The 14,212-nt window shown below is 33.4% G+C and overlaps 1 protein-coding gene across 2 annotated transcripts in view; it reads right to left on the bottom strand.

Annotated features, from left to right (window-relative positions):
• LOC149187654 (purple acid phosphatase 2-like) overlaps nucleotides 1-14,212 on the bottom strand; it is a 154,570-nt gene that overhangs the window by 106,985 nt on the left and 33,373 nt on the right. For both annotated transcript variants that reach the window (XM_089411425.1, XM_089411426.1), the window contains exon 4: nucleotides 6,847-7,070. In XM_089411425.1, the coding sequence (XP_089267551.1) occupies nucleotides 6,847-7,070 (224 nt within the window). The remainder of the gene's footprint in view (nucleotides 1-6,846; nucleotides 7,071-14,212) is intronic.

The raw sequence follows: 14,212 nt of genomic DNA, 5'->3' as shown, positions 1-14,212 counted from the left end.
GGCTAAGTTACTTTATTGTTTGGGTTCGGAAATCGTTGTGTAGGGAGTTGAGTGGGAGTGGATCTTTGAGATGGATGTGTCTGAGATTGTGGTTGTTGTAGAGGTGGATGGTATGGATAGAATTAAGTTTGGTATGGAGGATATTGAGGAAAAGATTCAGGATATCATGGATTTCTTCCATAAGGTCCTTTCCAACCTTGTTGCCAAGATTGGTTTTGGGGTTGAGATAGCCAAGGTTGCCAATGAAAGGGTGTTTTCCAATTACTTTGATATTGTTGTGCATAACCTTGAAATTGTGAATTAGGATCTTACATCATACTAGGTTGAATAGGTTGCCATGGTCTTCTTGGAGCTACATAATAGAGTTGCTCTAGTGTTTGATTTGCTCCACTGTCCTCCTGGTAAACTTCCTTCAGCCCTGGTAATGATGGGAAATATTTAGTAGCATGTGATTCTACACAAATAACACAAATTTCAGCATTATTTGTTTGCCTATTTTGCATTCTTAACATATATGTTTTTTCGCTTGGACTACTAATAATTTATATTTTAAAGTTATCCAGTAAATTACGAAGTTCAACTTGACATACCGATCTCGATGCTAGTTTACTTGCTCTTGTCCTTCCTCTTGATATGTGCTTACATATTTCACAAATTTCTTCAAATGATTATTCGTATTCCTCTTGATATGTGCTTACATATTTCACAAATTTCTTCAAATGATTATTCGTATACATCCCCTTTACTCTTTAGATCAAGAATATCGATCCACTCATTTTTTATTGTTCTAAGAAAGAGGGTTTTTAGTGTGTCAAATCCTAAAATATGCAATTTTTCCCTCCTAACATTATACATAAATCTCTCTATCAGATCCTCAAAGCTCTCATATTCTTTTTGGGTCATTCTAAACATTTCTTCTTTAAGATCATGATATATACAATAGTTTTATATTTTTCTAGAAATATCATTTTCATATCATTCCATGATCATATTGAATTAGTCCCTAAACTCATGAACAATTTAAAAGCTCTATCCTCCAATTTTGTCGGAAACAATTTCATTTTTTTAGTGTTTAATAAGTAACCATAAGATCTACAAAGTATTTCAAATTTGAAGAGAAAGGTCTTTGGGTCTTCTAATCCCATACCATGATAGTGGGAAAGTACATATGGAGGGATGTCCTTCGTATGAATGCTTATACCAGTATATAAGGAGATATTCCTCATTGTCATCATCTCCATCCATGTCTTCTACCTTCTGTCCCACCTCTTCCACTTCTACCTGCAAAAGTGGATGGTGATGTGGTTCTTACTACACCATGTGATCAAGTGGGGGTTGTGGCATTAAAGAAATATATTTTTTTGTATTTTTCTAAAAAATAGGAAGAAAGTACTAATGTTGATTTGTTTTTTTTTTCCTTTTTATATAGAAAATATGAATGTAAAAAAGAAATAAATAATTAGGAAAATAAAAAGAGACTGATTGCTTTGACACCATCATCGGCAATGGTGCCAAAAAAGATGGCCCTCAGTATTACAAAAAGAATCTTGGAACTCTTGAGGGCTCAACCTTAATTATCAACCAAGGGTTCATACAAACTTAAGAGGGGTCAGCACTGTATGCAAGACATACACTTACCTCTTCCTACTTTCACTTCCTTTGAAGCAAGTGACAGAAGGCAATGAAACACTCAAGTGAGTAGTGGATTAGTCAAGTCGCCTATCCTAAGATTGCATAAAGCAAATGACAAAAAAGAAAAGATAATCTATCTTGCTGGAAAGGAAATTATAGTAAAGGAAATCTATTCTACTTTGCAGAAAAGGAACATCTGAGATTACTCTTGTGGGAAAGAAATCACACTTTGCTTAAAGTAAATTGCAAGAAAGGAAATGTAGACTAGTTGCAGAAATCAACATTCAATAAGCAAGCAATGTAACTAAATGGTGACCTAACCAAGCCTCAGCTCAACCAAAGTGGTCTCAAAGAATTCATGGGCTATTATAAGACATAAATATACTTCTACCATGAATTTTGAATGAATCTAGACAAGGGAAGAGTTCGAAAATACATTGGTACATGAAACTCTCTTTTGCTACAGGAAACTTCTAGCAAGCATGTTTGTTGAGTTAACATGTCAAATGCCTAAGTTGATAAAGTGAAAATGTTGTGGGGTAAATTTTTTTATTAAATTTAATGTTTTTAGACTTCATTCCAAGTGGAATCATCTCAAAAGAGCTTCATTAACACGTGCTAAAATTCAACGGAAATTTACTACTAAAAACTAGAAATTTTGGAACAATGAACTAGTAAGCTAATCTACATACACAGTTCCCTACGCTAATCAAGTGAAAATTTTGTGGGGTAAATTTTATTATTAAATTGAATGTTTTAATACTTCAATCAAAGTGGAATCAACTCAAAATAGGTTCATTAACACGTGCTAAAATTCAACAAAATTTTAATACTAAAACCAGAAATTTCAGAACTAGTAAGCTAATCTAAGTAACCCAATGATGAAAATGAATTTACTGAGTTATGCTAGTGATGCATCACACAATTGAATATATAAATAACTTGAAAAAAAAACTCATTTCAACCATTTAATAAATATAACCTTCAACAAATGAAGCATTAAAAATGATAAATGTAACTAAGCATAGAAATGTTGAAAAGAAGAGAAATAAAATACACAATAGGGCTCTTAGGCTCTTGGGATGGCCAAGCCCAAGGATAATAAGAGTCCTATGAAGGAAACCAAGCCTTAGAAGCTGGAAATGAAACCGAAATTCATCATTAGAATCAATTCAAGTGCATCCCTGTTGGAAATGAAAGTAGAACCACTAAATAACAAGTCTTCTTCACAAAAACGCCAAAAATTCCCCTCCCCTAGAGGCTAATTCGAATTGTAAGTATACAAGTTGGTGGGGGAAGGATCCTCCTTGAAAGGAGGGTTCTTTCCCCCTCTAATGTCCGTCAAAAATTAGATATGGTACCCAGCAGCAGGAATCTTCATTAAATGTTGAGTTTTGGCTTCTCTTGTACCATTGAACACATCCCTAGATTTTCTTAACGTGTGAACATTCAAAATTTGTTCAATAATTTCCTAACATCCTATTTATTTATTATCCAATCCTGGTCCATCCTATAGTAGGGAGAAATTCCCTAAATTCTCTCATTATACATATCTTCATAATCTGCCCAATATTCTCACAATATTCTGCAGAATAAATATTAATAGGCACATAATAATCAAATCATTTACAAACCATCCTAAGAACATGTTAAATCTGAAAAACACATTATTAAGTGCAGAAGGAAAGGTTTAATTTGCCTAGGAAAGGTTAGATGGTCCTTAATTTGTATCTAATTTGGAAGCACGTCACAAGAACATCAATATCAACATTATCAAGGAAGACAAGAAGATCCATATCAATATTATCAAGGAAGAAGAAGGAGTACTCATCAATATTCATGCAATAGGGAATCACCAACTCATTATTCAATAGGATGTTATCAAATACCAACAAATACTTCAAATTGAAGAAGTCACACCACCAAGACATGGAATCAAAGGAAAGAAAACTATGCAACAACCAACCATCAAGGATTAAGAATGGAAAGAATTGAGTTTGGATGGATGGATTATCAATAGTGGAAAGAAGAATGTATTAATCTAAGGAATTCCTATAATTTATTTTCATCACATATAACTCCCTTAACAACAAATCTTTGAGTACAAAGCTTTTTGAAGGACAATAATATGTTATGACCTCAAGGGGTCCTATATTGGGTTAAATGTATATGGTATGACCCAAGGGGGGCATATATGGGGTTAAATGTACATGTAATATGTAAATGTATATGTAATAGGGTCATCCTAATAATGAAGGGACCACATGTGTAATTTGTGGATAGGTATATATAGAGATCATGTATTCATTATGGAGGACATATGATTTGGATGTATGAATGTAATTGGGTATTTGGAGTATCTCTTATTATTATCTATATTGGATTGCGCACCACGCTCACATTGTTGTACATGTTGTATACTCCTAATGTTTATGTCTTTGGACCATAACATCCCTCTGCGATCATTGTAGAAAAGCATGTTTCTGCAACACAATGACATTATGGAAATAATCACATATTTCATAAATCATTACCACATGAGGATGACGATCATAGCACACAAAATTTTGAATAAATGGCCTTTACAGTTTACACAACAGGACATGATGAGGTCCACTATAATGTACATGTAACATCCTCCCAAATGCATATAATAACTAGTTCTAGTAATGCACTAAACACTTTTGGTTACAATGACCTACCTCCATAAAACATTCGGTCTAATCCTATAGCAACAAATGAGACATGAGATATCAAATTAAAATAGGTATGCTTTTTTTTCTTAATCTCGTTATTCAAAAAATACAAGGCTATGTGGAGCAACCTAACCCAACAAATTATATCTCTTCTTAACATGTAAGAACAAATGCAAAATAGTTCTAGTGCATGAAAGATTCTTACCATAGCATCCTAGATGAATAATTGTTATCTAGAAAGATGCGGATACATTCCATGCTAGTATATGACTAGACATGGTCATCAACCACTACAATAGTTCACAAATAAAATCCAACACTTAAGGAGAAAGCCCTAAATTATGCCACTTTAGCACATTTCATACCCAATGTTTAATATAAAAATCTTTTCCAATGCACTCTTATCCATGAAGGCTTAGATTCAACCATTTCATCCATACATTCTCACACACACTTTATCATTTCCAAGGCACTACATCATATTTATGTTCATTAACACATCATTTCGATGATAATGATTCCTTTCAAAAGGATGCTCAAAATTTTCTTTAGTGGGAGGATTATCATGTGTCACATTTATATCCCACATCCAAGAGGAGGGGTTCACCCTAGATATTGTCACCATTTCTCATTGTGGAAAACACAAAATACTTTAGGTAGACACATGTTCCCTTGGATTAAAATATTATAGGGAATGGAAACCATAAGATGTTTCCAAAGGGAACACTATGATGATAGTAGAATCACTTTACACCTATATTACAATAGTAGCATAGGAACCCATGTTAGAGTAACAACACAACTATTAATTATGATCTTTTCATAACACTATTTCTAACAACTCCAAACCCAACAAATCTAGATTAACAGCCTTATGCATAGCGTTACGTGGCTCATCATACCCTTTTTGGTAGTGCCCATAATTTTAGTGATAGTCTCTCTGATAGCATCTTCACATTGTATATATCCATTCCTAAATAGGAAGGAAAGCTAGGAATCTTTTGAGTTAAACCATGAGGAACTAATGTGGCACATTAGACCCCTTGTGAGGGAACCCTTTCTATATCATAAGACCCAATTTTTTACTTAGTTACCTATTTTATTATTTCTTCCAACCTTAAAGTTATGTGCATGCCTTGATTAGGGATTGGATCCATTAAAACATAATCTCTTTGTAAATCTATAAAAGGACCATTTCTAAGTGAATAAGACAAACATTTTTTCTATTTTTCATTTTTTTGTTGTATTTTCTCTATTGCCTTGGGATTTTTGGCTCTTGTTTATAATTTTTCTATAATGAGGCTTATTGAGCCTCATAAAGATTAATTGATGTGCAAATTGCAAAATGTTTATTATTGGTTAAAGCAATCCTCTAGAGTGAAATATAAATGGGTAAAAGAGGTTCTAAAAAGTAAAGGAATAATACATTGTTATGTTGGTTCAAAGTTTTACAACAAGTGTACTAGTGGGTCAATTATAAATTTGTCTATATGTTGATACTATAGTTGTTATAAGTAATAATCTGAAAGCATTAAACTTCTTTGAGTATAAGCTAGCATCTAAATTTTATGACTATTTAATTGGTGAAATTCATCATTGCATGGGTATTTAATTTTTAAGGGATTGACAAAGGAAATAAATTTATCTAGGTTAATAAAGGTACATAACTATAATCCAATGGGTACTCTAATGGAAGTCAATAAAAATTTAGCAAAGGATGGGACTCACCATAGTCCTATGTGAACTCCAATGGAAGTCAGCAAAAATTTAGCAAAGAATGTGAGTCCTAGGGCACAAGTTTAGGTTGATTGCACATGAAAATAGTGAGTCAATTTTCTAGAAATATTGGACCAAGGAATTAGAAACAATGAAAATGGTTTTCAGATATCATAAAGGAATAATTAGATATGGCATCACATTCCATGTGATACCAAAAGGTATACTACAACTTATTGGGTATGTTGAAGCAAATTGAGAAGATCATATGGATGATCTAAATTCAATGTTTAGATATTACTTTTTGAAAGGATATGTAATTTCATACATCATTAGAAATTAATCAACTATATCTTTCAAGTGCAAAGATTGAATATTTAATGACATATCAAACCACTATAGAACTCATATAGCTAAAAAGATTATTGTAAGATGTATAATATAACATAGGTTATAACGCTGAAATGGGATCATAAAAGATATATCACAATGATTAAAAAATCAAAATTTCATGGAAAGAAAAAACACAAAAATTAATATCATTTTTTCATGAAAATGATCAAACAAACAATGTATGAGTGCAATACTCTAAAACATAGAAAATAGTAAATATGCATTGATAAAGGCATTACCCATAAATGAATTTGAGTTTTGTAAAAGAGCATTTAACTTCAAGTTCTAAAATATATGACTAAGTGAGTGTCAATATATAAGATATGATTAAAATTTAACTTTAAAATAAATAACACCATGCTATTAACATGTAATTAAAAAAAAAAAAAAATTAGAAATGTATACATACAATTTCAGGCACAAAATCAATTTCATGATTTCCTGCTGTCCATATCCAAGGTTGATAAGCTGCACTTTTTTCAATCAATCGTCCCCATGTGTCCCACCTCCTATTATCATGAAATGGGTAATTATCTGCATAGGAAAGATCTCCTACATATAGTAATGTCTGTCCATTTGTTTTTAAATAATGTTGTAAAGTCTTATTTGAATCATATGTTTGGCCAAGATCCCCTGCATACAAATTCTTTGTTATTCATCATATATACTCGAAATAAATTGTGAAACATTAAAACATAAACGATGAAATTTTTTTATTTTATTTATAAAAAGATATCTAAATAGTTATTTTAAATTTGAAACGTTAAAACATAAACAATAAAAATTGTTAATTTTATTTATAAAAAAAATATCTTAATTGTTTATCTAAATTTGTTTTAATTATTGTTGAACTTATTTTTTAACAAGTAATAATGCATCTTACTCTCTAATTTTTATTTTTTTCAAAGGAAAAAAATGTTGGCTTTTCTATTATATTTAAAGACCAGTACATATATCTGAATAGAACTCCATGCAACTAAAATAGTTCAAAAGGGGTTTTATGTGTACCATAAAGCAATGATACCATCCATGCATACACAAACAGAAATCAAAATTCATACAGAAAGACTGATTGCCACAATCAAGTAAGCAATAGAGTTGAAACCAAAAGAGTGAAACAATATTGTTCTGACAACATAACCAATACATGAAAACCAACAGATAGGACAAGATCAATATGGCAATATGATATCTCCCTCCTCGAGAATGTTATAGTTCTTGTAATGCTTATAATGCATCATGCCCATATTGTCCCTGTAGGCCTTTCTTAAACAGTTGCCTGTAGGCCTTTCTTAGACAACTGATCCGCATCCATGTTAAATTCTCAGAATACAAGTTGTATAGAATATGAGGAGAGGGTGGCAAGTCGTTGTTTTATCCTCATTATCCAATCTGCAAGTAGTGGAGGATCAAATGTATGTTGTCCCAAAATCCCTCCAATAAGGCATTTTGAGTCCCCATAAATGTTGATGTTGTGCCACTCCTTTTCTCAAATGAACCAGAGTAGTCCCCAGAGATACATAGTCTCTGCTCTTGTATTAGTTCCCGGCCCCCCATGCCAAGATAGAGTGTATCGAGTATGTTTGTCCATCATAATGACCACACCACAACCATAAATACCTCTTTGTGATGCACCATCGAACCAACCAACTAGCAGATTAATATTTGGGACAACTCTATTCTTGTCAAGATTCTTGAATGTTGTTAGCGCTGGAGGAGATCCCGCCATCCAATTGTTCACCTTATGATAGATTTTATGAATATCAATTGGAATCTTCAAATATGTAATTGTTTTTGGTTTTCTTTCCAGATTAATCGTACTCTCTAACTTATAGACATAAATGAGATATAAATTATAAAAAACCTTAACCAAAAATCACTCACTCACAAAGAGTGAACATATCAACAGTGATATTTGAATCTCGATTAAAAAGCGTAACAATATTTTTGTTAACCTCTTGAGCGACTCAATTAGCACTTAAAAACGTGATACGTGATTTTAATAAACTCTATTGTGGACATAGCATTAGGCGTTTTTTTTGGAACAGGTGGTTTCAATTGAGCACTATCAAGGTGAGGGGAAGACGGAATGGCTAGGGTTTCTGGACTCCTGAGCACCGCCACTATGTTGCAGAACAGCGACCGGGGTGTGTTAGCAGCTAGCCCCCTCAGGAAATCGGCTGCAGGGCTACCGGAATCGAATACACGAACAAGGATTTGGCTCCGCGGCGGATCGTATAACAAAACCCCTGTGGCTGAACGGTCCCCTGCGGCAGATCGATCTTCACATAGGTCACGGACGCATACACTGTCTCAGGGTTTATCACACTGTGTGCCGTCTGAACCCACTAAAACTCGTCATGGCATGGATGATGCAGCCCGTCACCGACCAGATCTGCAAACCCACCCTGATTCAGTCATGCTAAAAGACAAGGGAGAAATGTTCAGGTCAGGAACGGCTGTGCAAATAAGGGCAGAACAGAATGATGAGCCACTACCTCCCAGTGGGCCAAATCCAGCAAAGCGAGGGCTCCACAAGACCGATCTACTTTGCATGTGCGCAGATCTGGTTCAGCGAGGGCTTCACAAGACTGATCTACTTCGCACGGACGCAGATCTGGTTCAGATTTTCATCAAATCGATTGAGGGCAAACACTTATGCATGCGGCTCAGTAAGGGAATGAGCATCCTTGAGTTAAAAAAGGAAATCCAGGGTCACCTTGGAACCCCAGCACAACTTCAAAACCTCATATACTCAGGGTACAGTATGCAGGACTACCAAACCCTCCAGTACTATGGCATTGCCAAAGATTCAACCATTATTCTAAATCTCCGACTGCGGGGCGGAAGCACTGGAACCAGCTCTAAAAATACAGGTTCCTTTCGGGATGCAGTGAAAGGGAAGGAAAAAATGAAAAATAAAGCAGCACCACCATCAGAATTACCAGGACCCTACATTGTTGAACAGAAGCCAGAATCACCAACGCTACAAGTATCCATGCCAGAGGTAACTAGTTTACACACCGACTTATCTAATAGTGCAGTTATTTGTAGATTTAATGGTTTCTGGCCAAAATCAGATGCCCTGCACCAATGGATCTTCTCAACATGGACATCTAACTGTGAAATTTACCTATGCCCTAAAGGGTTTTTCATAGTTAGATTTAACACAGAACAAGAAAGAGACAGCATTATCAATCAGGGGCCTTGGTTCTGGGGCAGTGCTGGCCTCTTCACCACCCCCTGGTTTTCTGATTTCGACGCCAATACAATGATAGTCTCAACGATGCCTGTATGGGTAAGGCTACATGGGCTCCCTCTACACTTTTGGCATCACAAAGTATTAACAGCCATTGGGAATACCCTTGGGAAATTCCTAAAAATGGATGAAGACAGAGCTATCAGGGGAATATTTACATTTGCAAGAATATGTGTAGAAGTGGACTTGAGTCAGGGGCTACCTGACCACATCACGCTGAACTTCAATAATTCTCAATGGATACAACAGCTTGACTATGAGAACACAGCGTTCCGGTGCAGGGGCTGCATGCAAACAGGGCACCTTCAATACGACTGCCCTTTTGCTCGAAAGGACCCCAGGAGAACTAAGAAACAACAAAAAAAGCCCAAAGGCTGGCAGCACACCGACCCATTGGAAGAAGAAGACATAAATGTGGAGCCTACAGAGAACCAGACAGAACCAGACACTCAAATGAGACAGAAACAAAATCAGGAAGTAAATGCCCCAACCACTCATTTGGGGCCACACATTTCAGATCTGCAACAAGAGTTACAAATGGAAGTAAGTGGCATCAAACGAACCCATGGATCAGAGGGCTCGGAATCTGACAAAGAACTTCAATTGATCCCAATGGAAAATCAGCTAGCTATTATTACACCCACACCTGACTCTGGAGGATGGCGATGGGTGGAGAAGAAGAAGGGTAGGAAAGTTTAGGCTTGCTGGAACTTATTATTTTTTCTGTTATTCTATTTATGTTGCTTCTTGTCATCACAGGAACAGTCATCTGCTATTTTGTGTTATTTCTCTGTTTGTTGCCTGTCATTACAGAAACAGCCATCTGCATATGCCTCTCGCATCTACAAAATGTAATTTTATCAATATGAATAAAATTACGACTTTTTTCTACAGGAAAAAAAATAAATTCTATTGTGTACAAAAATAAAATAAAAAATAATCATACTATTTAAAATATGATTAAACAATAAAAATGGTAACTTAAAATAAAGTCAAAATGCCCTCCTCGGTCAAAATCCTCTTAAACATTTTCATGCTCAAGTTATTAAGAATAAATAATAACATGTTTTATAAAAGAACTACAAAATTATTAAAAATAAATTATATCAAGTTTTCTAAAAAATTAAAATATATATATATATATGAATAATTATGTAAAATAAACCATAAATTTGAAAAAATAATCTTTAACCAAAATAAATTATAAATTTGAAAAATCACTCTTTAACTATCTTGCCGATACAAACTACAAAAGATATAAATAATTGTATAAAATTAATTATAAATTTGAAAAATCAATTTTTTAATCATTTTCCCAATACAAGTTTATATAGTTCATTGACAACTTTATAAATGAAATATGATAAGATATAAAGAAGAGATAGATTGTAGCCATCAATAAACCTTACTGATTTTAGAAATTGAATTTTTAGCCACGGCAAGTATTACCAATATTCGTGCAATAAAAAGTCCAATATAATCTCCTCCAACTTTCTATATCCATTATCACTTTTTTCATCTAATTAATTGAGGGGCATTGTCGTTAGCTTTCCGCAACACCGAATAGTTATGAGTATTGCCAAACTGAATAGTTATGAGTATTGTTATGGTGAATTTATTTTTATGGACTGAATAGTTACGAGTATTGAATAGTTATGAGTATTGTTATGATGAATTTATTTTTATGGATTAGCTTTTTGTTTTTGTGTTTTTTTTTAATAATGGGAAACTTTATCATATTTTAATTTTCAAAATAATAGTCAACCATTATTTTTAGTTGTTAGTTTCAAATATAGATTAATTCATCGTTATTGTTTAAGATAAATCACACTGCCTGTAATACTTAATTAATGATAAAAAGTAAGTTGGTCCAATATCTTTGAGTCTTAAATTGTTAACCAAATTTCTTGAATCAAAATAGCAAACTCCTATTATTAAAAATGATGATATAAACTAATTACTATATTATATGAGTTATTTAATTAATTTACAAAATTAAAAATCATGAGGAATAAAAATAATATAATTTATGAAATTAATTTCAAGTTTATAATTATATATTTAAAAATAATATCTTTCGTTAACTTTTTATATCTATCGTATTATTATTTTTAATTATTTAATAAAAAGCCAGGTGGATAAGGTACTGTTAGCGGTAATGGATAAGAAGTGATGCATGATCATTCGCATGTTTGTTTAAATCGATTAATCATTCCCGGATTTCTCAATAAACAGGTTTGATCGATATATCTCTCTACTACCTATCGATATATAAGAGTTTGGTAAACTTAAGTGAGGAATATTATTAATGCATAGTTTCAAGGATTGTCATGGTGGGTTCATACATATAGATTGATGTAAGAGTCGGTGTAGTAATTTTATTTTTATAATTAAGGGAAATTATTATGATTAGATTCTATTATTAAAAGGTAATTGGCCATTGTAGCTATATGAAGTAGAGTCGGTGTAGTAATTTTATTTTTATAATTAAGGGAAATTATTATGATTAGATTCTATTATTAAAAGGTAATTGGCCATTGTAGCTATATGAAGTAGTATTAGGTAAATAATGAGATTAGCTATATGAAGTAGTATTAGGTAAATAATGAGATTTATTGTTTAAATTTCTATGGTTTTAGTTAACAGAATAATAATATTTATATTAATCATTATTGATTTTAGAAATAACTATAGAAATAGAGTTTATGGTTATGTATTTTAAAAAATATATTTTTGTTTAATATATTAATATTAATTATTATTATTTTAAAATTAATTTTATTAATAAAATAAAAGAATAAGATTGAAGATTAATGAAGAAAGAGTTATCATTTAAATAATTATTATGGTCTTGTGTCCATAAAAGTTAAAAACTTTGGTTAGCACCACAATTGGGGTCAGTTGAGGCAGTGTCTAACTTGGTTTGTGTTACCCTTCTTGTACTTAATGTTCAAGTGGAATTGTTGCAAGTACGTGGATCACTTTCCCCATGTCTGCATGAATTGCAATGGCTTGTGATTAATGTGGATAATCATTTCATTTCCCAAAATATAATGTGTCAATTGTTAGCATGCCATACACAATGGAGTACATATCCTTGTCATAGGTGGGATATTTGTGAATAATATATATTGGTGTTTTATTATGATAGGTCATCAGATGTCCTTGTTGAGTGAGCACTGCACCTATAGCACAATCAGAGCCATATGTCTCAAATCTCAAATGGATATTGCAGGTCTAGTAGATTAAAGATTGGTGTGGAGTGGAGGGGATGTTTTAGATCCTTGAATGCTTTATGTTTTGAATCAAACAAAGAAAAATTGGCTTTAGGTCCACTCAAGGACACTTTACTTAAGGCCCAAGTGATATGAGATTAATGTTGTGATTCTCATATCACTTGGGCCTTATCAAAGTTGTCAGGGTTGGCCAATCGTGGATGACTTGGATCTTTCTTGGGTCGACATGCACCCCATGCTCATCCATGATGTATCCCAAATATTGAATTCTCTACTTGCCAAATAAGCATTTATCTATATTGGCATATAAATTATGTTGCAATGGGGTGCTTAGGATCTATTGAATGTGTTGCAATGCTCTACACAAGTTCTATTGAATATGAATATGTCATCCAAATATACAACCACAAAAGGGTTCATGAGAAATCACAAGATATCATCCATCATCCTCATGAACGTTGTTGGAGCATTAGTCAAGACAAAAGACCTCTTTAGACTTGAAGGCTTTCATACATACATCAATTTGTTCAATCATAAGTTGGTGGTAGCCTACCTTCAAATAAGTCTTAATAAAGAAGCTAGCACCCTTAAGTTGATCAAAGAGATTGTCACTCTGGGAGATCAGATATTAGTTCTTGACAATGATTTTATTTACAATTATATAATCAATACAAAGTAGCCATGTTCCACCCTTCCTTTGCACCAATACAATTGGGATCTCACAGGGTGAGCCAGGGTGAGGATCTTGATTAAATGTGGCCCTTTTAGATGAGCTCATGAATTTGGTGGTTTATTTCCTCATTCTCTAAAAGAAGGCATCTATATATTGGGTCGGTTACGGAAAAATATTGCACTTCTCAAAATAAAGCCTAAAATCTCAAGTGTAGGATCTTGTGTACTCAAAAGGGGACCAACTATCACCTCACCAATCCTCTTCACCCCCATCTCCAAGTCTCCTTTAGCTCAAAGGGGGATCTCCCTAGTAAACCTTAGGGATTTAATGGCCTAGTCAAGCCAAGTCAAGAATCCCTTAAGGCTTCTACTTCAAATACCATTAATCAAAGGATTGAACCATTAGGTTTTAAGTTCTACATGATTGCTAGATTTCTTTTGGGTAATTTCTAGGTTTGAGTTCAAAGGGAAAGGTCCCCATATACACACAACCAAGGAATCACTAGGAGAGTAAAACCCCAACAAAATAGTTTAAATGATTTACAAGGAAAAAAGGTGATAAAAGATAGAATATTAGTGCCTTAGCTTGCCAATATATGTTTTGGGGG

Source organism: Pinus tabuliformis, chromosome 3_1, assembly GCF_031772625.1.
Source record: "Pinus tabuliformis cultivar Carrire ecotype Pingquan chromosome 3_1, CPIR1, whole genome shotgun sequence".
NCBI classification, from domain to species: domain Eukaryota; kingdom Viridiplantae; phylum Streptophyta; class Pinopsida; order Pinales; family Pinaceae; genus Pinus; species Pinus tabuliformis.
This window is presented reverse-complemented; position numbering and strand designations above follow the sequence as displayed.